Below are 26,746 nucleotides of genomic sequence, written 5' to 3'. Positions count from 1 at the left end.
GTGGTTTTCTTGTTGAGAACCCTCTGGGCTGGGCAGGGGCTGTGGCAGGCCCGGGCTTGCCCCTCCCAGGGTCTGTTTCCCGGTCCCAGGCCAGCTCTTCGCAGCTGAGAGCCCTGTGGGCTGGGCGGGCCGTCTGCCTGTGTGGCTGTTAGTGTGTGTGGGAAACCTGCCACTGTGAAGCCTGATCCCCTCTCTGGGTAGACGGTCCAGAAACCCAGCCATGGGGGGTGCTGCTGGGCAGAGATCACGGTTCCCAGCCAGCAAGGCTGGAGGATGAGGGCAGGGAGGGGGCAGTTCCTGGCCTAGCTCCTGGACGGGGGTGGGCCCTGGTGGGCGCCATGAGCTGCCCTCAGTGGGAAATCAGATGTTCTGTCCCGTGGGGCAGAAGGACGCTGTGAGGTTCAGCCCCACAGCCCTGTTACAGGGCGGTGCCAGCCGGCTGGGATCTGGGCACATCCCTGACCTGCACCCCCTGCTTCCCAGCCGGTTCCCACTGCGTGGGCCTGGGAGGACGAAGCAGCACTAGGGCTGTGTGGAGGCGCGGGGTGGGCAGCTGGCCATCGGCTCCACCCACCCAGGCCTTCCTGGTGGCCTGCAGCTGCCCCTCCCACCGCATGCAGGGCTGGAGTGGCCCCGGAAGGGTGCTCTTATCTCCTCCCAAGTCAGGGGAGCCTGCCCCCAACCTGCCCTCTCCCAGGAGACGTCAGTCCCCTGCCAAAGACTTCTCAGCCTCTTTTTTGTTCTGTTGAGGAGGATACCCCACCTGCCTCTTCCTCATGGTGGCCCCTGGGAGCATTTTCATGATGCTGGCCATGCATCCAGGACTGGGGCTGCCTTGCAGAGCTCTGGGCACCCCCACTGCTCCTGCCTTCTGCCAGGGCTCCTCCTTGGGCCCTGAAGAAGCCCACCCAGCTCCATTGTGCCTTCGTGTGGGAAGGAGGTGGGTGGGGCGAGCAGTACTGTTTCAGTCCTGCCAGGCCTGGGGGGCGGCCCTAGGCAGGCTACGGAGTGGGTTGCGTCTGTTGGGATGGCATGGGGCTGGCGGTCTGGCTGCAGCTCCCCTGTGGCACCATCGGGCTCTGAGGTGCTGGGCCGTGGCTTCCCACAGGGCAGGGCACCTCTGGACTGCGGGGGTGTTCTGCGTCCCCTGCAGTGCAGCCTTTGGGCCCATGATGAGTCCTGTGTATGGGATGGAGTGGTGGCCTTGGCTGCCCTGGGGTCTGGTCAGGCTATTGTCCCCAGGTGGCCTGCCCGTGGGGCCTGCGACTGTGAAAGGTGAGGTGGGCTGCTTGCCCCGTGCTGCTGTGTGGGCCGCTGTGGCCCATGTGGACACACAGCATGGCACGCTCGCCTGTCCTTCCCGTGGGTGCCAGTGTGAGCACACGTGCACACTGGTCAGATCTTGCCCGCCGTGTGGGGCTTGCCTCTGTGCCCCCTGAGCCTCTGTTTCTGCAGCTCTGATGTGGGGTGCTCAGGACTGGGGTAACGAGGCATGTCAGGCTTAGTCATTCTTAACCTTTGCGCTTCAAGACACATGAGCTCATCTTACCGAAAGATGAGCTCCCAACCCCAGGTCCCGCCCACTGCGCCACGGTCTGGGCCTGAAGGCTGGTGCTGGCCCCCATGGTTCTCACCCACCCTGCCCCGTGCTCTCCCAGAAGGCTGGAGCCCCAGGGCATTGGCCAGGAGTCTAGTTAGGGGGAATGGAGCTGGTCGGGGACCTGTCTGCAGCCTGCCTCCTCAGCTCCTACCCTGACCCACATGCGGGGCCACTGCCTGCCTGGCCCTGTGCCCCACTGCCCCCGGTCAGCCGTCAGCACACTCGCTGCTACCCCTACTCCCCTCCTTCAGAGGGTCGGTGGGTCACCTTCCTGGGAGGCTGGCATCGTGCTCGCTGCACCCTGGCCTGGCCTTAGCCCCCATAGGGTCCCTTGCTCACTGTGCACTGGGGAGGCATCACCGGGAGGCAGGCATTGCGGCTGGGGCTGCACCCCGTGCTTGGGGATGGAGGATCCAGAGGAGAGGGGTGGGCTTCCCTCAAAGGCAATGGGCTGCCTGCCAGGCTGGTGCCACCCCAGTCAAGGCCAGGGGAGCCTCTGTCCCTTGCCCCTGTGGCCCCCGTTGAGTCGGCTGAGGGCAGGAGCCCCTTGCTGCCTTCTCGGGGTCCCCAGTTGCACGTTTGTGTGTCCCAGAGGGAGCACAAGCTGTCGAGCCAGTGTCCCTGAGACTGCGATTGTGGCTCCCACGCACCATCTCCAGCCTTGGTGGGCCTGACCCCAATGCTGTGGCTGCCAAGACCAGCCCTGGAGGAGGCCCTCAGGGCACACCTGGTGCCTGGCACCCACGACCTCCCCTCTGCGGCCTGCCCACTGTCCCACAGCCATAGGAAAGGCCCGGAGTGGCCCAGAGGAGAGCAGCATGTGGCCGGGGAGTCCTGACAGCCTGCAGTTTCTGAGCTGGACACGTGGTTTCTCTCAGGGGCTGCTGCTTTCTGTAGAGGGTGTTGCCAGGACTCTCTCCAAAGAGTCTTTCTTGGGCTGTGCTCAGAGGAAGCAGAAGAGGATTCCTGAGAGAAGGCCGTGCCACATGGCGGAGCTGGGTCCTCGTGCCGCCCGGCAGCCCTTGGCCCCAGATCTGTTCCACTGACCTTGGGATCCAACCAGGCCCAGCCATGTGAAGGTCAAGGGTGGGCTGGGAGGGAAGGGCCTGGGGCTTCCTGGGTTAGGCTGAGGCCGTTTCCAGTCTGGCCTGCCCAGTGGAATCTCTGGGGTCCCCCCAGGCAGGAGCCTGACACTGCGCTCGGCACCCTGGCTCTGGAGCTGCCTGCTGGCCCACAGCACCAGCCCCTCTCGCAGCACCAGGGCCATGGCGTTCATGCAGAAGGGCGGGGGGCCCTGGGGACCAGAAGACCTGAGGCTCTGCTGAGTGGCCGCCTCCAGGTCCAGTACCCTGAGACGTGGTGGCCAGGGCCTTGGGGTTGGCCGTGCCTCGCCCAGAGCCTGGAGCTGCTGTCCTGGCCCGGAGCAGGTCTGTCTTCTGGGAGCTGCTCTTCTGCCCTCGAGTGTCTGGGTGCCCCCAGTAACTATGTGTGCAGGTGGGGCAGAGAGCACAGGTGGGCCTGGAGATTTGGGGAGGGAGCTCAGGTGCGGGGCAGGCAGGAGATGGGGATCAAAGCAGAGACAAGGTGAAGAGGCGTTCTCAATCCAGTCAGAGCTCCCAGCCCTGGGCAGGGCCCGTCCCAGGTGCCTCTTATGGTGAGACGGGGAGCAGGTGAGCTGCAGGCCTGGGGTTCTGGGCACACGGGCTCTCTCCAGGCTGGCCGGGGCTGCAGGCCGGTGGGGAGAGCTTGGGGAACATCGTTCACAAAGCACGTGCCCTGGACCCCAGTCCCCTTCTTTGTGAAGTGGGGGTGGAGGCTGGGTGCACGCCTGTCCGCACACACCTGGCCGGGCCCAAGCCCATCTGTCTTTCGCTGCAGCCTGCATACCCTGAGCCTACCCCACCTGCTTGGAGCGTGACCTGGGGTACAGGCCCAGCTTGGTCCAGTTTCCTCCTGCTCCTCTGCACCCCTGCCCAAGGCCTGCGTTCACCCTTTTTGGGATCTCCCTTAGCTGCCTGCTGCACTGTCTCCTCCAGCTGTGGAGGGCAGGGAGGCCCCCTTTCTTCCCCTGCACCTGAGGCTAGGTAGAGCTGTGGGGAAGAGGGGAGGAAGCCCCACTCTCCATAATCTATAGCGACTGTCACAGAGCAAACTATTCTCATTTCATACAGGCGGGTCAGGTGCCGGCGTGCGATCGATGGCTCGCGCGCAATAATTACAGGAACTAGCAGCTTGTGTTGCTTGAGTGACTTTAAGAAGAGTAGGGTCTCAATCTTCCCTTTAATAGGGCTCTGACAGTCCGCGGCGGCGGCTTCGGTGGTGCTGCATCTCTGGCTGACAGTGTTGTCATTAAACACCAGGTAGTGTGGAACAACAGAGAGCACGGATCCCACACGGGGGGACAGGGCGGCTGACAGCGGTCATTTGTCATCACTGAGCTGCCCAAACTCAGACTGCACTGCGAACAGCTGCTTAGGGTGACTTATGGCCCTGTCGGGCTGCTATTGTGATTTGATAATCCGTAAATGTTTGTCAAAGATGAATTCCCAGATCCCATGGGGCTGCGGCCCAGGGACGCGAGGCCAGGGCGTGAAAGCTGAGGGGCCATTCTCTCATGTGGCCGGCCACGTGCTGCACCCACCTGGGGAAGTGCTGGGGCCCAGCCTCCAAGGCAGTCCTAGCAGGGCTCCCAGGAGGGTCCGGATGCGCCTGCTCCTCCTCTCTCAAGGCTGGAGTCCTCTGCCATCTCTGTGGTGGGGTGAGCATGTGCATGACAGCGAGTGTGTGTGTGTGTGTGTGTATATGTATATGTGTGATTGCAAAGTTTCCTTTCGTGCTGACGAGGCTTTGAGGCAAGTTTTCCTGCCAACGTGGGATTCTGGCAGGGAGGGCCTAATGGCGGCAGCGAGCAGGTCTCTGTGCTCCACCCTGCTGAGCAGCCTCAGGGTGTGGGGCCAGAGGGTGTGAGGTTGCCCAGGAGGACCCCAGCAGCCCCGTGGCCCTGCTCCCGGCCACCACCACACACAGGAGCTCCTGCCCTCCGTCTGCAGCGTTTGAGGTCCTGGGAGCCATCACGCACAAGAAAAGTGAAGTGATTTATTAGACTCATAAAAATTCATACTTTGTGGTTCCAGTCATCTCACATCTGAAGCTTGTTAGAGCACGGTCCTGGCAGCTCCCACCGCGCCAGCGTGGGGGCAGGGCACTCACCAGCCGCCCCCTGCCTGGGCTGCCGTTGTGGCGCATTTAGAGAAACGGACGGGCCTGAAGCACATGCAACCACGCAAGGGGAGGGCCGGCAGCGGTGGAGGGCCCAGCCGTGTCACCAGCACACTCCCCGAACCTGCAGGGCCTGGGCTGGAACCAGCAGGGCTGGCTAGATGCCAGGGTGCTGAGTGTGGGTGGCCCCTGGGGCTGGCTCCAGATGGGCAGTGAGCCTGTGACAACACAGCCAGGGGTCTGCCCACATAGATGGTGGTCCAGGTGCGCAGGTGGAACGGCCAGTGTTTCCAGCCGTCTTGAGTGACAGGTGGAGCGCCTGTGCAGGGGCCGCTGTTTCCAGCTGTCTTGAGTGACACAGGTGGAGCGCCTGTGCAGGGGCCGGTATTTCCAGCCGTCTTGAGTGACACAGGTGGAGCGCCTGTGCAGGGGCTGCTGTTTCCAGCTGTCTTGAGTGACACAGGTGGAGCGCCTGTGCAGGCGGAGGGGGCCGCTGTTTCCAGCTGTCTTGAGTGACACAGGTGGAGCACCTGTGCAGGCGGAGGGGGCCGCTGTTTCCAGCTGTCTTGAGTGACACAGGTGGAGTGCCTATGCAGGCAGAGGGGGCCGGTGTTTCCAGCCGTCTTGAGTGACACAGGTGGAGCGCCTATGCAGGGGCCGCTGTTTCCAGCTGTCTTGAGTGACACAGGTGGAGCGCCGGTGCAGGGGCCGCTGTTTCCAGCTGTCTTGACTGACACAGGTGGAGCACCTGTGCACGGGCCGCTGTTTCCAGCTGTCTTGACTGACACAGGTGGAGCACCTGTGCAGGGGCCGCTGTTTCCAGCTGTCTTGAGTGACACAGGTGGAGTGCCTGTGCAGGGGCCACTGTTTCCAGCTGTCTTGAGTGACACAGGTGGAGTGCCTGTGCAGGGGCCGCTGTTTCCAGCTGTCTTGACTGACACAGGTGGAGCACCTGTGCAGGGGCCGCTGTTTCCAGCTGTCTTGAGTGACAGGTGGAGCGCCTGTGCAGGGGCCGCTGTTTCCAGCTGTCTTGAGTGACACAGGTGGAGCACCTGTGCAGGGGCCGCTGTTTCCAGCTGTCTTGAGTGACACAGGTGGAGCGCCGGTGCAGGGGCCGCTGTTTCCAGCTGTCTTGAGTGACACAGGTGGAGCGCCGGTGCAGGGGCCGCTGTTTCCAGCTGTCTTGAGTGACAGGTGGAGTGCCTGTGCAGGGGCCGCTGTTTCCAGCTGTCTTGAGTGACACAGGTGGGGCACCTGTGCAGGGGCCGCTGTTTCCAGCTGTCTTGAGTGACACAGGTGGGGCACCTGTGCAGGGGCCGCTGTTTCCAGCTGTCTTGAGTGACACAGGTGGGGCACCTGTGCAGGGGCCGCTGTTTCCAGCTGTCTTGAGTGACACAGGTGGGGCGCCGGTGCAGGGGCCGCTGTTTCCAGCTGTCTTGAGTGACACAGGTGGGGCGCCGGTGCAGGGGCCGCTGTTTCCAGCTGTCTTGAGTGACACAGGTGGAGCGCCGGTGCAGGGGCCGCTGTTTCCAGCTGTCTTGAGTGACACAGGTGGAGCGCCGGTGCAGGTGGGAGGGGGCTGGTGTTTCCAGGCTCCATCCCTTCCAAAGGCACCCGCAAAGGCTCCTTGGCCCAGCACCTGCCTGGCCCAGCTATGCCATCTGTGGGCATCGTGGGCTGGTGTCTTCCTCTAGGCCTTGGCCACATTTCCACTGCCCTCAGCTGTGGCTGGCATTGTGGGTTCTGTGTAGTGGCCAGGAGGGGCAGAGGTACCTCCCTTCTCGTGATGGGGATGTTCTGCCTGACCTGGCCAGAATCAGGCAGGAGCCCTACCTGGATCTTTGCTTCCAAACAGTGGAGGAGCCTGGGAGGCCTGTTTGTGGGGAGAGGCTGAGCCTCCCATGGTGCCCACTTTGATTCCACTTTTCCGCACAACTGCAGGGTCCCCACAGCCTACCAGTGCTGTCTGCGGGAAGCTGATGTCACGCATGACCAGCCGGGTTGTGCGCTCATCAGCACTAATCACTGCAGCCCCTCGCTGCGCCCCAGGGGCCCTGCCGATGACCCGCCTGGCTGGCGTGATGGAGGGCCGAGGCGTTGCAGGCCGGGGAGTGTGTGTACGCCACAGGCTGGCTCCATCCTGCCCTTCTCGGTGTCTAGGTGAGAAAAGCAGCTGGGAACTGCCCATCTGTGGTCGGGGAAGAGAAGAGCAGAGGCTGGGCTTCTGGATCGGGGAGCGGGGCAGGAGCCCCATGGCAGGCCTGGGCCCCAGGGACTGACCCTCACGTTTCTCAGAACCCAGCAGTAAGGACTGGTGAGTCCAGACAGTGGGTGCAGGGCATGGTAGGCTCCCTGAGCTCCCAGCATTCACTGAGGGGTGTGTCTACAGGATGGTGGGGGGCACTGGCCGGGCACAGGCCTCGTCCTGCGGGAGCAGACACCCAGGACCACAGTAGTTGCGGCGCCGGGCCTAGCTGCACATGGGCCAGACAGGGAGGGGACTGAGGAGGGCAGAGAGAAGAAACAGACAAAAAACCAGGGAGGCTTTCCTGTCCTGCCTCGGAGAGTGGCCTTGGAGAGTGGCCATGCAGCCCCTAACTTCACCAGGTGTCAGTAGAAATGAGGCTGTTGGTCCTGCAGATGGATGCCCACAGGTGCACGTCCAGGCGGTGAGCCTAGCTCCTGGGTTGGGCCGCATTTGAGCTGCACAGCCTGGCTCAGCACGAAACTCGAGGGCCTGAGGGGAAGCGAGAGCTGGGTACAGGTTTGTGGGGTGTGCAACCCGGCCCTGTCCTGGCTGCTAGGGGCGAGAACCACAGGATTGGGAATGACCATGCACGTGTGCTCACACCTGTGTGCATGCCCACCGCCCACCATGTGCATGTCAGTCTCTGCGCGTGTGCTCCTGAGTGCACTTGTGTGTCCCGGCAGGATCAGGCTTGCTGTGTGGTGACACCAAGTGGACGCTGGCAGGCAGGCCTTGGGTGGGCCAGTGGCTCCAGGCCAGATCCACTGTAGACGCTGCAGACACTGGGGAGACAAGGGCCCGAGCCAGGGTGGGGTCTGCAGTGGCAACCCAGGTGGGAGTGGTGGGGACCCATGGCCTGAGGCTCCTGGGAGAGCAGGCAGTCTCCTGTGGACCTCATGGTGGCACTTGAGGGCCAGAGACCTCCTGTTTGACCTCACTGCCCTCTGCACATGGTGGACCTCGGGGAAGCTGCTCCTGATGGCCCCTGGGGTCTGCCCACCCTTCCTTGGAGGCCAGAACCTATGTCACCCCCAGTGTAGCGTTGGCCTCGCCACCTTCAGGACCTAGCGCGTGGAAGTGCTGGGGGTGAGCACCAGGCTACCAAGGTGGTGACCGTGCGGCCCCAGGGGACAACTCAGACTGGGCCAAACTTCAGAAAGGGCCTGGTGGAGGGACCCTCGGTGGTCAGGCCCTGGCGAGCTTCGCTGGTTTCACCTGCTCCACAGGCCTTCACCTTGGCTGGGCCACCCTGTCCACCCCCATCAGCCTCAGCAAAGGCTGTAGGAGCTGCCTGGCCCAGGTGCCTTCCAGGAGGTGCCCCGGACTAGTCCTGGGCTGTGCAGGGAAGGGCATCTGCGCTCATGATGGGCAGAGCCTCCTGCCCCAGGAATAGCGAGAACTGTTACCTGAGCTGCCTTCAGCGAGAGACAGTTCTGCGAACGCTACCTCTGATTGGCTGCAGTAGCAGGCGCTGTGCCCCTACCAGGCCCGGGGGTCTGCACACCACTCAGACATACGTCACAGACATACGTCACAGTCTGAAATGCAAGAGCCTGGGGCTCTCGGGAACATGGGCCACATGCTCTGTTGGAGTTTTCATGGCTGTTTCTCCAAGAGCGCGATCAGCCGCTGTCAGGGACACTGCCTGACGGGACTCCATGATCCTCCAGCGTGGGGCCTGGTGCTGGGTGTTCAGCAGCCTTGGTGGGGGCAGGATCACCTGCCAGCTGCAGCAGAGGAGATGGGGCCTCTGGGCTCACCTGCCCTGTCGGCTGGTCTGGAACTTGCCTGCCCCGTTCCCTGGGGCTCCCCCTGCTCCCCTGCCTTTGCCCCTCAGCAGTCTCCTAGCCAAGTTGGGAGGGGTGGGGGTGTGAGGGGCCTTTGAGCTGGACCTGCAGGGGTAGAAGGTGGGGCCTGCGCTTGGCAGGTGCTTCCTGAGGACAGCGTGGTACCAGAGGCTGTGGAGCCAGCTGAGGCCGCGGGTGTGAGCATGGTGCCAGCCAGGCAGGAGCACAGGGTAGGCCTGGCCCTGACTCCCAGTGCCTCAAGCTCTCCTCGCACACTCCCTGCCCCGACTTCCCCACAGTGCCTGGGCACCCCCTGCCCAGGCTGTCCCAGCCTCTTGCAGCCCCTACTCCTCTAGTCCTGGGCCTGTGCCCTGCTCTCTCCTTCTCAGGAACCCCAGGCTCTGCTCATTCCAGGCAGGCTTGGCTCTCCTGGAGGGGCACTTCCCGGGGTTCCGCGCGCCGCGTGGACGTCCCCGCGCCACTGAGCACTCTCTGTTGTAATCACAGCTCTAATTAGGCGATTAATCGTGGGAACTCTGCTCTCTGGGAGACGTTGCCTCGTCCCTGGCGCCCTCTTGCGGCTGTGGGGCTGAAGGCACAACCCCCGAGCTCTGGGTTGGTCAGGCAGTGCCGGAGGGAGAGAGGAAGAGGCCTGGCCAGTGAGTGGGGCGGGGAGCGTGACTGGAGCTGTGTCGGGGGGTCTCGTGAACTCAGGTTTCTGGGAATGGCACAGGGCTTCCTGCCCTCTCTTTAGGCTGTGTCCTGCTTGCTTGTGGGACACTCAGAGCCCTACTGGAAGGTGCCATCCCTAGTCTGTGCTGCTGCCCGGCCCCTCCTGCCTCGTGCTCAGGGCACCGGGGCCAGAGACCTGGGCTGGCACAGAGTTGGCACCACCTCAAAAACTACAACAGGACTGGAAAGACACAGAACTAGGTCACAGACACCAGGAGAAGTGGGTTTACAGGCGTTAAGCTGCCATTAGTCAGAGAAGGGCATAGGCAGTGTGGAGATGGTGAGGTGCCAGGGTAACTGTTGATAAAAAGCAGATCAGGTAATGTACAGAGAAGGTGGAATTGTCAGGAATTAGGGAGGGGGGACCTGACTGGCTGGAATGCCCATGGCCCACAGCCATCCAATCACCCTGGGCAGCGCTGCAGCAGCCCCGGGGGCTGCACCTGGACTGGCCTTTCCCTGCTCGCTCTCCTTGCATGCAGGGTCTGGGCTGCCCCAGGCCTGTTCTGTGGGCCTGGCCCATTCTGGCTGCTCACTGCTGCCACTTCTCTCAGGAATGTGGTGTGGTGCGAGGTGTCTGTTGGGCAAGTCAACATCATCCCTTCATGGGCCCGACACCGTCCTGTCTGCTGCTGTGGGGGTGGCTATGGCCGATTCCAGCAAATTTTATGCCAGTCTTTGGCCTCCTGCTCAACTGTCCCCACTCCCCAGCTGGGATGAAGCCTGCGGTGGCTTGGGGAAGGGGCTTCTAGAACCAGGGTACTTTCTTGGGCCAGCAGCCTGGCAGTGACAGTTTTGCTGTCTTTGCGCTGGGCCGGTCTGCACCAGGGCCCACTCTTGTGCCTGCTGTTTCTGGAGGCCTTGGTGCTCCCATCTCTGTAGCCTGCTGTGCATGAGGCCCAGGGGCTGGTGGATGCTGGCCTGGGGCCAGTCAGGGGCTTTCTGGGTCTCCACCTCAGTTGATGGGCGAGGCCCTGCCTGATGGAGTTGGTCCTGCTCCATCGGCAGGCTGGGAGCTGGACAGACAGCTGGACAGCTCCCCGGGACACTCACTTTGGCCCTGGTGGGCTGGACAGTGGAGTGGTGGAGCCGCCTTCTCTCCTGCTTGACAGCCTCAAACAGTTCTTTGCACAGAGTAAATTCTAGTTTCATCTTCTTATTCATTAACCAATTGTGAAATTGGCAACTCATTTTCTTCCTAGTTATTTCCCTTTGAAGTTCCATAAAAATCTGAACTCTCCCTCAACTCCTGCTCCGCGTAAAACAGAGAAAGGCTGCAACCTCCATCTGATCAGATCAGCCATCTGTGTTGGAATTGTCCGAGGAGAGTGAGCTGGGTGGGCAGGGCCAGGCTCTGCAGGAGCAGCTCATGCTGGGGGTGGGACCAGACTCCTGGACCCCTGACGGCCGGGCCCAGCCTCATCTGCCGCCCTCCTGACGGTGCATCGTTGGGCATGTGGTGCTTGGTACACAGGAGGGCTCTTGGGGTGCCTGAGGGCTGCCCCACCTGGCCCCTGGCCCGAGGTGGTGCCGTGTGCAAGAGCTCAAACCCTGCTGATGGATGGGCTCATATCCCATTCACATATGATGCCAGCAGTTTTTTTGTAGTTTGTCTTCCATTGCGGTAGTAAAGTTTTTAATTAGGAAAGCTAATGAGATCGATTAGTCATTAGAAGTGACCTCTTGATGGCGGGCGGAGAGGGCTGTGTGTGTGGGGCTGATAACGCGGGCCGGGGCATTGCCGGCAATAAAGGCGCAAGGGGCTCGACGTGCGCCGAGTGTGCCACGGGAATGCGTCACGTGGAGAAAAAAAATTACAGCCCTGGGAGTCTGTAATGAAGGGAATTAAACCAACATCCTATCTAAATAACATGATTATCTACACAAACCCCAGCCAGCCAGGAGGGATGGGCGCCTGGGCCTGTGTCCTCAGGGAGGAGGGCAGAGGTCTGTTTCTGCCTGGGTCCTTCTTGGCCACAGAGCAGCGTCCTGCAGCCTCCCAAGCCTTGCCACCTGCCCACGCCATTGCTGCACACCCTGGGGAACAGGGCCGGGGAGGGACGCTTCCTTCCTGCAGCCCTGACTTTCTGGGTCTGTGTGCCTTTGCTCCTGCCAGTCGCTGGGGGCCCAGCTTGGAATTCATCTGCCACTACTCCTCTGTCCGGCTGTGCCCTGCCTGTCCTGGGTTGTCATGAGCTTGTCCGAGCTGCCCATCTGAGAATGACAGGGACTGTCCGTGGCCTGCAGGGCCAGGCTGTGGGGGACACGACCCTGCTGTGGGGGTGGGTTGCAGGCTAGAGCTCAGCTTGGGCCCACACTGGCTGCCGCCTTCCCACTGTGAGCCCCTCGAAGTGCCCCCACTCTGCTAGGGACTGTGGGAGAGGGGTCTATCTAGGTGACATATGCAGAACATACCTGCCCAGCCGGAGTAGGTTGTGACAAGAGGTTGGGGCCGCGTTATGACCGTGTGGTTTTCAGGAGGGGAAGTAACACACAGTAAGGCAAAGAAGCCTGACCTGACTGTTGCCAGCACCGTGTGGGAGCGTAATCATGGTGCCGCCGCCTGCCAGGCACTGCCTGCCCCAAGCTCCCCTCCTGGGCAGAAGTGTCCTAGAGTGCAGAGTCTGGTCCTGTGTGCAGTGGGGGCTGGGACTTCCTAGAGGACTTGGCATGTGCTGGACCTGGGAGGGAGGGCGAGCTGTGCTCCCCAAGGTTAGAGGTGGTTTTAGCCAAAGGGATGCTGTGCACTTGGCGACGGGGATGGAACTGGGCCAGGTCTGGGGGCTCCTGCGCTCAGAATTTGGGGAAAGAGGTTGATGAGGGGAACACAAACCCCCAGGGCCTGAGTGTGGCCCAGTGTCCCTCCTGCCTTGCTTGGCCCTGCCTGGCCTCTGAGCAGGACTGCACCCTAGCTTTGTCGCACTGTGGCTCCAAGGGGGCCAGCATTGCCCCAGGCTCTACGTCCCAGAGCAGCAGGCATTGGGCAGCCTGGGAGGCTTGTGGGAAGCCGTGGTGGGAAGCAGGCTGCCGGCTGGCAAGTGGGTCACCTGGGCACTCTGGGGTTGGGGGTGGGCAGGTGGCAGCCCCGAGCCCTGGCCCCATGGCTGGCGGTGCTCCAGTGGGTGCCCTGACTGCCCAGGTGCCGAGGCTGGCCCCCAGCTTGGCCCAGGTGGGGCAGGAGCAGCTGGGCAGCCCATTGCTCTCCTCAGGCAGAAGCAGGGAGCCTGCAGCAGGGCTGGAAGGTGGGGAGGTCACCTCGGGGTAATTGATAACTTAAGGACTTCTTATGTTCTCCAGCGCTTAGTTGAAACAAGCTATTATTGATTTTTTTGCTGGTCTCTCCTTGCTTGTAAGACCTTGAAAATTCAATTGGCAGACTCTCTGATGTGGACTCGGGGGGGCTCTTCGGAAGGCTTTGATGCTGTGTTGGGGCCAAGTGTTCCTGAGTTGCTCCCGTGCAGGCTGACAGGTGCCTTGGTAGAGGCTGCAGCTTGGATGGTGCTGGGGAAACGCCGGAGGGAGGGGCTCTTTGCCGACATCTGGACAGGGCAGTGCGGGCAGGAGAGTGAGGGAGCCTGTGGAGAGATGGGCCAGAAGCGAGGCCTCCAGGAGGGACCCTGGCTGCTCAAGGTCCATTGTGTTTAGGGCTCTGGAAAAGAATTGGGGAAATGGTAACAGTTACTGGTCCTTTCCAAGGAGCAGGGTGCCTCGAGGCTATTTGGCTGTGGGGGCCAAGAGGGTGTGTCCTGGGGCTTGGGGGCAGTCAGGGGCCCGTGCCCTGACTGGAAGGAGGTGAGGTCTCCTGGGCTGGGCTGGGCGGGGGCCTCCTGTGGGCGACCCTGAGTGGGGTGGAGGGGGGGCAGGAGCCTCCTGTGGGCGACCCTGAGTGGGGTGGAGGGGGCTGGGGGCCTCTTGCAGCAGCCCCTGAGCCTTGGGCTTCAAGGGGAGCTGTTGGGAGGGCGGGCCTGCACTCACTACTGGGTTAGCTTTAATGATCGGGGCGGCCAGAGCTGTACACGGCAACCTGGGCAGCCAGAGCTGTACATGATGTAAGTTAGGCAATTAGATGCAACCCTCAAAGCTGTGGGTAAATTGCCAGCTATCAAGTGGAAGGGAACTCGGACAATAGATTCCTGTAAATTGCGTGAAACGTTCAGCAAGAAAAAAGCTGTTGTATCTATCACCCTGCAAAATGTTATGAAAACAGTGATTAAGTACATAAATCTGTCTGGGCATGGAGGTGAGGAGGTGCCGCCTGAGGAGGTGAGTGCTCCAGCAGCCCTCCCGTGTGCAGGGCACAGGCCAGGAGCCTCCCAACCCCCCACCTCTGGCTTGGGTGAGGTGGCCCATCTGCCTGCCTCACTGCCCTGCTGGGAGTCACTCAGCCACCTCAAGGCCGCCTGGTGCGGATACTGTCTAGGGGACTCCAAGGCATCCGCAGTTGCCAGGCCCCGGGCTTCTCCTGGTTTTCCTGTGGGCATTCCATTGCTTCTCCAGATGGCTAGAGGGTGTGAGGGGCCGGTGCCCACCTCTCCCAGGGGCTGCACTGGCTAGCTCCGGAAGCGCCGGCTGCCAGGCACCCTGGAGCTATGTGTGCCACATGGGTTGAGAGTTTTATCCACGGGGCGATGGAGAGTCTTCAGGCTCTGGCGGAGGGGGTGGGCAGAGCTGGCTCTGTGGCAGCCTCTCTGACCCTGCCCTTGCCGACCTTCCCTGACCCATGTCTGTGCCCTGGGTTTTCTCTGCAGCATCCAGCCTGCATGCCGTGCAGACTCCGCCCACCAGCAAGGTGATCAAGACCCGCTACCGCATTGTCAAGAAGACGCCGGCCTCGCCTCTCAGCGCCCCGCCCTTCCCCCTGTCTCTGCCCTCCTGGCGGGCCCGGCGGCTCTCACTATCCAGGTAGGAAGGCTTCCTCTGGGCTGCTGCAGGCATGGGGACTGGGCTGTCTGGCCCTGCCCTGAGGGTTGCAGGGTAGAACCCGAGGGCCAGGGGGAGCTGAGCGCATCCCAGAACTGCTTGGCGTTTGGCTCGTTGGCTGGGGACCAGCCTGATTTTTCTGTGTCTTTAGCAATTTCTGCACCAAATAAGAGGCCAGCCTGTGAATACCACATACACGTGAAGACGGATGTCCACACACCCGCACACACGCCCTGCTGTTCTCAGCAAGCCTATTAGCTGGTGAGGGCTCTGTGCCATGGAAGCTTCCGCGGCCCGGACAGTCAGGGCCCACGCCATGTGCTGACTGAGCATCTCTTAGGGAGAAGCTTCTGGTGGGAGAGGCTGGGCCTTCAGCGGCCTGTCTGGAAGCTGTCAATGTATGATTGTCAAGGTGGTGATGTGAGCTCTTCCTTGCCCTGCTGCTGGCTGCCTGCCTGTGGTCTGGCCCCCACTCGCACTCTGACCTTGATGCAGGCTGGGAGGGCGGCTCTGTCAGCGGGGATCGGCTTTTGCCTTCCTGGGGCCCCCACCCCAGGAGGCTTTGCCACCTGCTCAGTGGAGGTTGCTCAGTCTCTGGGCCTCAGGAGGCCTGGCCCTAGGGGCTTGGCCCCTTCCTTTGCTGTGGTGGTGGTGCCCCATCTCCAGGATCGGGAGAGGGTGATAGCCCTGGCGGGAAGCAGACAGTGGCAGACCCCTCCCTCTGTCTTCTGACCCTCCCTGAGGGAGCCTGCTCCTGGGGGAGTGGCATGGGCCAGAGATGGTGGGCAGGGCCTCGGGGCGAGCAGCCATAGTCCAGGGAACGGCCACCCGCCATACCGTAGCTGTCTGGCGGTTCCCTGCTGCTGGCCAGAGGTTTCCAGGCCTGAGGCTAACTCCAGGGGATCCACCCACCAGTATGGGCAGCCCTTTCTAGCTCTGGGGCCCTGTGGCAGGTCAGCCAGCTGGCGAGCCCACCAGGCAGTGTCCTGCTGCCTCCCATATCACCCGGCCACACTCAGCTTGGCCCTGCTGCTGACTTTTCTGGAGGCAATAGCTGGAGTATATTTTAAATTAATTTTACTGCACTTTTTGTAATATTTTTGTTTTAAATAGATTTATAAGCATCTCGGGGGCTATTTCTACAAATTTATGAAGATAATTTTTATTCTCTCGATAAGGTTAAATTTACACCTGCTATTTCCATATTAATTCACATTGCTAAGTGGATCTAATTTTCTTCCGTTCTTCTATCTGTGAGCATGGCCTTTCCTAATGCAATTTCCCCCACACTAAATCACTGTGATCGGGAGTCATGATCGAGCTAAATTAACTTAAATTAATTTACTTAATAAGAGCCCCAGATCATCGGGAATGAGGTTCAGATTTATGGATTCTCTGCTCCTGCTCCCCGTCCTGTGGTCGTCGTCAGCCCGACGTCGAGGGTCTATCTCTCCCAGGGGTGCGGCCGGGGGCTGAGTGATGATTGTCCTCAGGGTGGACCCAGCAGGGCCTCTCCTTTGGGATTCTGAAGGCTGAGAAGGCCTCCGGTTTGGGTCCAGCTGGTCTGGGTCCTGTAGCTGGGCCTGCTCAGGAGGCCCTGACGGTGTTGTTGCACAGAAACGGGTGCCGGGGCCCTGGGGCTGAGGAGGCCGGGGGGAGGAGGAGGTGGCAGCCGGCCCAGCACCCAGGGCCTCCTGTCGGTGCCGTGTAGCTGAGAGCCGCGGGTCAGCTGAGAGGCTCCCTCCAAGCTCCCTGTTCTTCCAAAGCGAAGCCTGGCCAGCTCCCCTGCAGGGAGCGGCCGTTGCTCTCTGAGTGCCCTGGTGTAGGGGCTGGACCACAGGCATGGGTGGGTAGGAGGTGGAGTAGACCCCGCCTTTGATGGATCAAGACCCCCAGCACTAGGAGCCTGAATTCAGCCCACCCTTGGCGGCCCTGGCTGTGGTTGGTGGCCATGAGCTCCAGGCCTCAGTGTCTTCTCTATGTGTGAAGGCCAGGCTGAGCCCACCCCAGGATGCACATGTGGCTAAGGAGGTGTGTGAGGGACCCTCCCCGCTTTCCTGACCGCCTCAGCCCAGTCCTGTTCCACCCCTTGCCAGGTGTCTGGGACCTGAGCCCTGGGCTTGTGGGTGTGGCGATGCGGTGGGGAGAGTGTTGAGCTGAGGGGCACGACTCTTAGGAAACCTTGGGAAGAATGGCCACCAGCGGGCTGGGTCTTCCTTGCCCGGGGTCACCTGCGTCCTAGCATGGCTGCCTGGCCTGCTGTTGGCTGTACACATGCCTGGGCTCCGGGTTGTTGAGGCAGAAAGGGCCTGTCTGGGCCAGTGGCTGGTCTGGCCTGGCCCATGCGCCATCTCCCGTGCTCCATCAGAGCCAGGGCTGCCTGCATGTGACTGTACCCTCAGCCCTCCCTGGGCAGGCCCAGGCCACCATAGACTAAGGGCTGCCATGGAGAGGAAGAAGGCAGGCTGTCCTGCCATTTGGCTGGCTGGAGCCTGAGACCAGGGCTCTCCTTGGGCCCCAGCTCCCTCACCCATCCCTGGAGGGGCTGGCGGGCAGGCCCCAGCAGTCCTGGAAGCCACGGTGGTCACAGTTGGCAGGGGCTGGTGGACACGCGGGAGGGGAGGGAGGCAGGGTGGCTAGCTGCTGAGGGATAGCGCTGGTGTGGTGGTGTGGGATGCCCCTGGCCGGCCCCTCCTGTGATTGGAGATCTGGTCGCCCTGAGAGGAAGTCATGTGTGTACTTGAGACCTCTTCCCCTCAGCGCCTCGGCATCTTTCTCTGTTGTTGAAGCAGACCCGCGAGTTCCGAACGTGGAGCCAGGGCTGCTCTCCATGAAGCCCCCAGCTCCTGGGAGATGGACGAGGCCAACAGTGCGCGCTGCTCTGGGAGGAGAGGGAACCGCTGGCAGAGACCCTGCAAAGGGACAGCAGTGGGGAGCGCAGCGAGGCCCAGGGGGCTCTGAGTGTCAAGGGAAGGCCCTGGGATGTGTGTGAAGGCCAGGCTGACCCCGCCCCAGGATGCACACGAAGATCCCAGGACTGCTGCTGGGAGTGGCTGAGCATCCTGGGCAGGGTGTGGTTGGGGGCAGCACAGTGCAGTGCGAACCTGACATCCTGTCCCTGCCAGCTTGTGCCATGGGAAATGGTAGGGTCTCTAGGCCCTGTCCTGAGCTGGAACCCCAAAGACGGAGGAGGGGGCAGGACCTCTGCCACCCCTGTCCTGAGAGGAATGGGACTGGACCCTGCCCAAGGTGGGGACAAGAAGCAGTAACACAGGCTTCCACAGTGAAGTTTGCACAGCTCTGCTGCTGACAACAGCCCTCACTTTGTCCTGTCTCTGTCCCTGTCTCTGGGACCTCACCTCCCCTCTTTTCCCCTCCCCTCAGCTGTGATGCTCATGGTGGGGACTGCACCGCCCTGAGGAGGCACCAGAGGGGCCCCTCTTCTGGCCATGAGCCCCCAGGACCCCTCTGCAGCTCCTCTCAGCTTTCGGCTGGAGAGCCCCAGGCCCTGAGCTATTGGCCCCAGCTCTGCCCTGGGCGGTGGGGAGGGTTCAGTGTGATTAGGCCTGTTCCCTCCTCTGGGAAGCTCTAGCAACTCCCCTTCCCTGCAGCCCGAGGGAGGGAGGGTGGGCAAGTGGGTGCCTGGCCTGAGCCTAGGCTTCTGCCCTGTCCCAGGGGGTGATTTGGCACACGCGACTTCTCTCTCCCTCTCCTAATTTAAGTAGAAAGTTACTGTCGGCCTGGTGGTCATGTTGGGCCCATGTGGACAGCATCGGGGCCCCCTGATGGCTGGGTTTGTAATAGGGGCCGGGGCCTCCCTGTCAGCGGCTTTCTCTGGGCCTGGACATGGAGGAGGCCGTGGGGAGATGGCTGGGTGCTGGAGGAGATGGTGGTGGGGAGATGGCTGGGTGCTGGAGGAGATGGTGGGGAGATGGCTGGGTGCTGGAGGAGGCGGTGGGGAGATGGCTGGGTGCTGGAGGAGATGGGGGGAGATGGCTGGGTGCTGGAGGAGATGGTGGGGAGCCGGCTGGGTGCTGGAGGAGATGGTGGGGAGATGGCTGGGTGCTGGAGGAGATGGTGGGGAGATGGCTGGGTGCTGGAGGAGATGGTGGGGAGCCGGCTGGGTGCTGGAGGAGATGGTGGGGAGATGGCTGGGTGCTGGAGGAGATGGTGGGGAGATGGCTGGGTGCTGGAGGAGATGGTGGGGAGATGGCTGGGGCTGGAGGAGATGGTGGGGAGCCGGCTGGGTGCTGGAGGAGATGGTGGGGAGATGGCTGGGTGCTGGAGGAGATGGTGGGGAGCCGGCTGGGTGCTGGAGGAGGTGGTGGGGAGCCGGCTGGGTGCTGGAGGAGGTGGTGGGGAGATGGCTGGGTGCTGGAGGAGGTGGTGGGGAGCCGGCTGGGTGCTGGAGGAGGTGGTGGGGAGCCGGCTGGGTGCTGGAGGAGGTGGTGGGGAGATGGCTGGGTGCTGGAGGAGATGGTGGGGAGATGGCTGGGTGCTGGAGGAGATGGTGGGGAGATGGCTGGGTGCTGGAGGAGGGTGGGGAGATGGCTGGGTGCTGGAGGATGGTGGGGAGATGCTGGGTGCTGGAGGAGATGGTGGGGAGATGGCTGGGTGCTGGAGGAGATGGTGGGGAGATGGCTGGGTGCTGGAGGAGATGGTGGGGAGATGGCTGGGTGCTGGAGGAGATGGTGGGGAGCCGCTGGGTGCTGGAGAGGTGGTGGGGAGCCGGCTGGGTGCTGGAGGAGATGGTGGGGAGATGGCTGGGTGCTGGAGGAGGTGGTGGTGGGGAGATGGCTGGGTGCTGGGAGATGGTGGGGAGATGGCTGGGTGCTGGAGGAGGATGGTGGGGAGATGGCTGGGTGCTGGAGGAGATGGTGGGGAGATGGCTGGGTGCTGGAGGAGATGGTGGGGAGCCGGCTGGGTGCTGGAGGAGGTGGTGGGGAGCCGGCTGGGTGCTGGAGGAGATGGTGGGGAGATGGCTGGGTGCTGGAGGAGGTGGTGGGGAGCCGGCTGGGTGCTGGAGGAGATGGTGGGGAGATGGCTGGGTGCTGGAGGAGATGGTGGGGAGCCGGCTGGGTGCTGGAGGAGGTGGTGGGGAGCCGGCTGGGTGCTGGAGGAGATGGTGGGGAGATGGCTGGGTGCTGGAGGAGTGGTGGGAGCCGGCTGGGTGCTGGAGGAGATGGTGGGGAGATGGCTGGGTGCTGGAGGTGGTGGTGGGGAGCCGGCTGGGTGCTGGAGGAGGCGGTGGGGAGATGGCTGGGTGCTGGAGGAGGTGGTGGGGAGATGGCTGGGTGTGGTGCCCGTCACATCTGCCGAGTACACAGGAAGGGGCTGTTGCTCTGGCCCGGGGACGCTGGGAGCTTCTGTACGGCTGCTTTAGGTGCACCTTGGCCCTGCCACCGTGGTCCCTGAGAGCTGGCCCTGGCCAGCCCTTCCCTGGGCCCCAGGACTGCTGTCTTGAAGTGAAGCCTGTCCTGGGGGTGCCAGGCCTGGAGCCAGCCCCGAGGCTCAGAGGGCCTGGGATGCAGGGGTGCGAGGCAGAAGGTCAGTGAAGGGTTTTGGAGGAGCCACCCTGAAGCCTCAGGCTGTGCTGCGGGGATTTAATTTTTTTGTTCTGAGATTTGTGGATTTGCTGGTGCCCTCACCAGCTCCAGCAAGTTCATTAATCTGAACTGAAGCTGAAATGTGACTTATATCCCTAACTGCCTGTCACCTTTTTTCTCTTTCCAAATTCATTTGACATGAAAGTGCGAAATAAACAGAAGCCGCTGCGCTTAAGCAGATGAATCGGAGGCTTTTCCATCCTGACTACAAATGGTCCTGTCATGGGGCTGCCTCTCGCTGGGCTGCCGCATTTTATTTTATTTTATTTTGTGTCTGTGTGGTAAATCTTAAGTAATCTGTGCAGTTTTGACGAGGGTGAGGCCAGGATTTTGAAGGGCTCTGAAACGCTTCTCCAAAGTGACGCCTCATTAAAGAGGAATTCAGCCCGGGGAAGGGAGGGGTCCCCACCACGATGCTGCGCTCCCCATGGGTGTCTCCTTAATGAGCAGGTGTGCCTGCACAGCCTCCTGGGACACCAGCCGCCCTGCCCCGCCTCTTGCCAGTCTTCTGGTTTGGGCACTATCTTTGTCGGCTGGGGCCGTGTCACACGGTAGCACAGACTGGGGCTTCAGCAGACGCTGACTTCTCACAGTCCTGGGCCGGATGTTCGAGACCAGGGTGCTGGGCAGACTTGGTGTCTGGCAAGGGACTTCCTCCGGGTTTACAGACAGCTGTCTTCCCACGCATCCTCACATGGCCCAGAGAGAGGCAAGGAGAGCGTGGTGAGTGTGTGTGCACCCCGGGGTCTCTCATGAGGATGCTTGTCCCATCACGAGGGCCCCACCTCAGAACCATTTCACTTCATCACCTCTGAAGGCCCTGCATCCTCACACCATCCTGCTGGGGCCAGGGCTTCAGCATCGGGTTTTGAGCGACACAAGCATTCAGTCCACAGCAGTGTTCTCGCCATCTTCTGATGTGCCCTGCATGGTGTGCCAGTCAGAGGAACTTGGGATGAATCCTTATGTAAAACCAGCGCCCTGTGGCCAGGCATGATGGCTCACACCTGTAATCAGAGGAACTTGGGATGAATCCTTATGTAAAACCAGTGCCCTGTGGCCAGGCATGGTGGCTAACACCCATAATCCCAGCACTTTGGGAGGCTGAGGCAGGTGGACCGCTTGAGCCCTGGAGTTCAAGACCAGCTCGGGCAACATGGTGAGACCCCATCTCTACAAAAAGTACTAAAGTTAGCTGGGCGTGATGGCTTGTGCCTGTGGGTTCAACTATGTGGGAGGCAGGAGGATCCCTTGAACCTAGGAGGTTGAGGCTGCAGTGAGTCATGATCATGCCACTGTACTCCATTCTGGGCGACAGAGCAAGACCCTGTCTCAAAAACAAAGACAAAAAACCCCAGCACTCCATCATGGTCCATCTCTGGAAACCCTGGTGTTGAATGTCTCCTCCAAAGCTTATGTTGACATGTAACAGACATGGCCGGGTGCAGTGGCTCACCCCTATAATCCCATCACTTTGGGAGGCCGAGGTAGACAGATCACTTGAGGTCAGGAGCTCAAGACCAGCCTGGTCAACATGGTGAAACTCCGTCCCTACTAAAAATACAAAAGAATTAGCTCCTGGGCTTCCCTCACAGCCAGGAGCCTCTGTGGGGTCCTTTGGCGTTTGCAACCCTGGGCTTGGCAGTGGTCCTGGCCTGCAAAGGGCCGGGAAATGCGGCTTGCGTGGTTTCGGCAGCTCTCAGCCCCTTCTTGGGGGAGGCTCACGTTGGTGGCTTGTGTTTGAGCCATGGCTCTGCCTCTGCCCCGCCCTGTACCCCTCTGCCCCCGGTTCCCATCCCCCTTAGGCTGCTTGGTCCACACAGCAGTGTGGGGGCCAGTAGGTCCAAGGTGGTGAGTGGGCAGAACACGGGGTGACCCCCTCCAGTCGGGGAGGACAGGGCTGCGTGGGGCAGGAGGCTCATTGGGAGCACTGCTGTCTACCCTGTATGTCCTAGCACAGCTCTGGGGGTGGCCTGGAGCCACTACAGCCTCCACGGCCTTTCCTCACCTCCGTGGCAGGACAGCAGGCTGGCGAGGCAAGATGACTGGTGAGCGGGCCACACTCAGAGGCTGTGGGCTCAGGTCAGGGGGTCTGGGTGCAGGTGACCCTAAGTTCTGGGGTCTCCTGATTCCCCCCGAGCCAGGAGGGCAGGAAGGCTCTAGCACTGCAGGTTCTGAGAGAACCCAGCCTGACAAGGTTTCACATAGAGGGGTGGTGGTTTGGGTTGTGGTTTTTAACTGGGTAGGAGCCTTGAGTCTATTGGGTTTTGTGGGTGCTGTCACTCAGGCCAAGGTCTGGCTTCTTGACCTTCTTTCCAGGGTCCCCCAGGCAGGTGGCAGCAGCAGGCTGCATGACACAGCCCCTGCCTCGGTCCCCGGTGCGCGGCCCAGGCGGTTCCTGCCTTTCTCTGCCTTTCTCCTTGGCTCCTTCACTCGCATTTGCTCACCTGGTGTGTTGAGGGCCTGCCCTGTGTCTGGCCCTGCCTGCATGGAAGCTGTGGCACCATGGGGACTTAGGGACAGGCTTTTTGGGGCCTCTTCGTAGCTGTGGTGCCTCCCAGGCAGAGAGGGAACTCTCTTGGGGAAGGAAGCAGCTGGCACAGCACTGGGGAGCCCCAGAAAGCCCTGTGGGAGGCACAGCGTGTTCAAGTGCAGAGACTTGGCCAGGCCTTGAGCTGCTGGCAGCCCAGGTAACACACGTGAGACCCGGAGACCACGGAGGGGACCTGGACTTGGCCGTACCAGACAGCCATGTAGCGATGGCCCTGGTTCAGCTTCTGTGTGGGGCTGCTGGTCAGCAGGTGTGAAATCTGTGTCCAGGCTTGCCCTGGCCCCTGGCTACCCAGGGCCCTCCTGACCACAGCCGTTCGTCTGTGCCCTGCCTTCCCCAGGACTCCACTAAGACCTCGACCTATAGATGGCTGCAGTCAGCACCAAAAGACCACAGCTGCCAGGATGGGGCAGGGGCAGGCTGTGTGCTCCTGGGCTGGTGCCTGTCAGAGGCGGGATTGCTCTGTAGCTCATGGCCCATGTGGCCCCCAGGATGCCCTCCTGGCTTTATGGCTACACCTTTGGGGGCAGCTTCCTCCTGCTGCCCACCCAGCTGCAGGGATGAGGTGGCTGTGACTGGTAGCGGGGTTGGGGGGGATTGGGAAGGTGGTGCTGCTTGAAGGACAGGTGGGTGCAGAAGCCTTGAGGCTGGCCTGGATGCCGAGTCTCCCTGTCCTGGCTATTCTGGGAACCCCTGGGAGGGAGGAGAGTAGCTGTGTGGCTCCTGGGCTCTCTCCTCTTTCCTCTCCTAATTAGCTTCTTGCATTTCATTTTTTTTTTTTTTTTTTTGAGACGGAGTCTCGCTCTGTCGCCCGGACTGGAGTGCAGTGGCCAGATCTCAGCTCACTGCAAGCTCTGCCTCCTGGGTTTACGCCATTCTCCTGCCTCAGCCTCCCGAGTAGCTGGGACTACAGGCGCCAGCCACCTCGCCCGGCTAGTTTTTGTATTTTTAGTAGAGACGGGGTTTCAGCGTATTAGCCAGGATGGTCTCGATCTCCTGACCTCGTGATCCGCCCGTCTCGGCCTCCCAAAGTGCTGGGATTACAGGCTTGAGCCACCGCGCCCGGCCGCATTTCATTTTTTAGGATAACTTTTTATTTTGATATACTTTTACACTTACGGAAGTTGCAGAAATACCACCCAGGACTCCCTTACCGAAACTCACCAGTTGTTTATATGATATTTCATCGCATTTGCAGTATTGCTTTCTCTTCCTTTGTACACGAGCTTTTGCACAGAAGCGGGAGCCTTGGTGCCCCTGGAGCCTGGTGCTTTGGGATGTCTCTGTGACCACGTGCAATTCTCCAGTGCAGGAAGGGCTGGGAGTCTGGACAAGAGAGGCCAGCTGTTTTGTGACCCTTCCACTGGGCTTATCTGATGTCTTTTTGTGATAAGATGCAGATTTACCATTTTGGCGGGAAAGCCATGGCAGCACTGGTGTGGCCTCAGGCTGCCTGGCGCAGCGGTGTTGGCCTGACCACTGGGTTTATATCATCCGGCAGTTTCTCTGCGGAGCAGGTTACTTTGGGCGATTGTTGGGGAGAAGCGTGAGGACTGAGGGAGCATCCTGTTTCTTACTGGGCTTCTGTCCACTCGCTCAAGATGTTGGGCTCACTTTCCCACCTCTCCTTCCATCCTGTGAGTGGTGGCTTTCCCTGGCCCCTTTGCCCTGCATCATTGTTGATTGGCTTTACCGGTGTGGACTCAGGAGTCCTACTCCACTTGATGGCCTGTGATCTGCTCTGTGATTTTCCTCCCCTTGATGGGCTGTGATCTGTTTTGTGTGATTTTGGTTCTCACTTGGTCCCAGCCTTGGCTGGTGGAAGCCGCTTGAGGCTGGCCTGTGTCCCTTTGATGTGTCCTCTCATTCCTGGGCACGTCCTCACGTTCTGCACGGCAGGTGCTCCAGGCTCACCCTGGAGTCAGCTGTTTCTCTGCAGAACCCCGGCTCCTTGGGGTGCAGTGGCTCTCGGCCCGCCTTGGCCAAGAATCGCACAGCCACAGGTGTCGGTGGTGTTAAGGTCCTGGCCTGGGAGCGCACGCTGCTGCCCTCTTGAGTCAGAACAAGGGCATTGAGTGTCTGCTGCCACTCCCGTGCACACCCTCACCCTGACAGCATGAGTTCCACTCCACCTCTGCTGGTTCACTCAGCCTTCCCTCATTCCGTGTTCCTGACTCTTCTCCAGCCGGGAGACAGCTGCCGCATCACTCTCTCAGTCTGTCTGCTCATTTGCTCAGGCCTAGCACACAAGTTCCAGTACTATTAACAGATACCACGGGGCAAAGCAGGGCTACTAACTAGGGGTCCACATTTGTTCACAGTTCTTTTCTAGGTAGAATTTACATACAGTGGGAAGTATAAATCTAACAGTCTATGCGTTCTAACAAATGAATCACCAGGTGCATTACAGGCTTGCGCCTGTGATCACAGCACTTTGGGAGGCTGAGACAGGAGGATAGCTGAGCCTGCAAGTTCAAAACCAGCTTGGGTGACGTAGTGAGATGTCTGTTTCTACAGTTTAAAAAATAAAAAAGAAAAGAAAAGAAAAATTAGCCAGGCATGGTGGCATGCATCTGTACGCCAGCTACTCAGGGGGCTGAGTCAGGAGGATCGCTTGAGCCCAGGAGGTCGAGGTTACAGTGAGCCATGATTGACATTGCACTCCAACCTAGGCAAAAAAGGGAGACTCTGTCTCAGAAACAACAACAGAAACCCCAAAACGCATGCACCTGTGCAGCACATCCCTCGTTGAGATAAAGAACATCGCCATTGCTCTTCTCTGTCCTCTTCCTGGTAGAGGCCTCCACCCCCAGAGGTAGCCCCAGCTCTGATCCTCCCACTGTGGATTATCTGCCTGTTCTGGAGCATCCTGTGGTCTGAGTCTCTCACTGTGGATTAACTGCCTGCTCTGGAGCTTCTGTAAATGGAGTCAGATGTTCTTGCATTGCTTCCAGCTTGGCTCACTCGCTTGGCACCTGATTCAGGCTCGTGTCATTGCTGGCTTCACAGTGCACTTCCCATCTTTGCCAGGGAGCCTTCCTTTCTTGTTCCACACTTTATTAATTCTACTTGAGTCACTTGCAGTTTGGGGTGATTGTGAATAAAGCCTGCTGAGTCCTTGTGCAGCTCTTTCTGTACACCTGTGTTTCCATGACTGTTGCACGTGGGATTGCTGGGACGTAAGACATTGCTGACTTGATGTGAAGTCACAAAACTGCCTTCCAGCGTGCCGCGACCCCTTCTATTCCCCTCAGACGTGGTGTTGTCGGCTTTTTAATCTGCATTCTCACGTGTGTGGCCTCTCACTGTGGTTTTAATTGGCATTTCCCTGATGTCCAGTGATGTTGAGTACTTACTCGGGCTAACGTAAGGTCGTTGGTTGTCCTCCTGTCTGAAAGATCTGCTCAGGCCGTTTGCCTGTTTGTGACCCATATTCTGGCTCCTCATTCTTGACTGCAAGAGGCCCCCTTCCCCACCTTGCTGAGCCAGCCTCACCCCGTGGAATGAGGCCTTTGTTCCTGCCCAGGGTCTCAGGGTGAGTGCGGGGGCTCCTGGCCCTCTGGGGGCCGTGTTCCTGTGCTCCCATCCCCTTGTGTGTCTGCCCGCAGCACCCCCATCCCCCGACCTGCCGCTTCCCTCCTGTCCCGGCTGACCCTCACTCTGGGCTCTGCCAGCGCTGCTGTGCTTGGAAGCCCTGACCTTCCCAGGCCTTGTGTGAGCCTGTTTGCAGGGGTGGTCACAGGCTCCTGCACTGTGGGGTGGGGTCCTGTGCTCACCCCTCAGGGGGTCATCTGCTGGAGCCCCGTTCTCCGTTCTCCACACTGGCAGGCGTTTGTGCTTTTCCCACCCAGAGCCTGGGGCCTGGTCAGAGGGAGGGCTGGCGGGCTGCCACCGATCCCGTTGCCTGAGCTTCTCATTCATGCTCTCAGATGCTCTGGAATTTGAGAAAACTGGTAAAGAAATCAAAGCAGGAAGTTCGGCCTGAGGGTGGCAGGGAGTCTCTGCTGGAGCTGGAGGGTCCAGGGCGTTCTGGGCCTCTGTGTGGGATGTGGGTGGACACCAGGCATGGTCAGCCTGTGGGGT

At 60.8% G+C, this 26,746-nt stretch overlaps 1 protein-coding gene across 3 annotated transcripts in view; it reads left to right on the top strand.

Moving 5' to 3' along the window:
- The window catches only part of ZC3H3 (zinc finger CCCH-type containing 3), a 113,816-nt gene that overhangs the window by 30,382 nt on the left and 56,688 nt on the right, over nucleotides 1-26,746 (top strand). For all 3 annotated transcript variants that reach the window (XM_033203724.1, XM_033203723.1, XM_033203725.1), the window contains exon 6: nucleotides 14,335-14,488. In XM_033203724.1, the coding sequence (XP_033059615.1) occupies nucleotides 14,335-14,488 (154 nt within the window). The remainder of the gene's footprint in view (nucleotides 1-14,334; nucleotides 14,489-26,746) is intronic.

The sequence above is a fragment of the Trachypithecus francoisi genome, unplaced genomic scaffold, assembly GCF_009764315.1.
Source record: "Trachypithecus francoisi isolate TF-2019V2 unplaced genomic scaffold, Tfra_2.0 Lachesis_group7, whole genome shotgun sequence".
In the NCBI taxonomy this organism is placed as follows: domain Eukaryota; kingdom Metazoa; phylum Chordata; class Mammalia; order Primates; family Cercopithecidae; genus Trachypithecus; species Trachypithecus francoisi.
The sequence above is the reverse complement of the archived record's forward strand: the minus strand, read 5'-3'. Positions and strand labels throughout refer to the sequence as shown.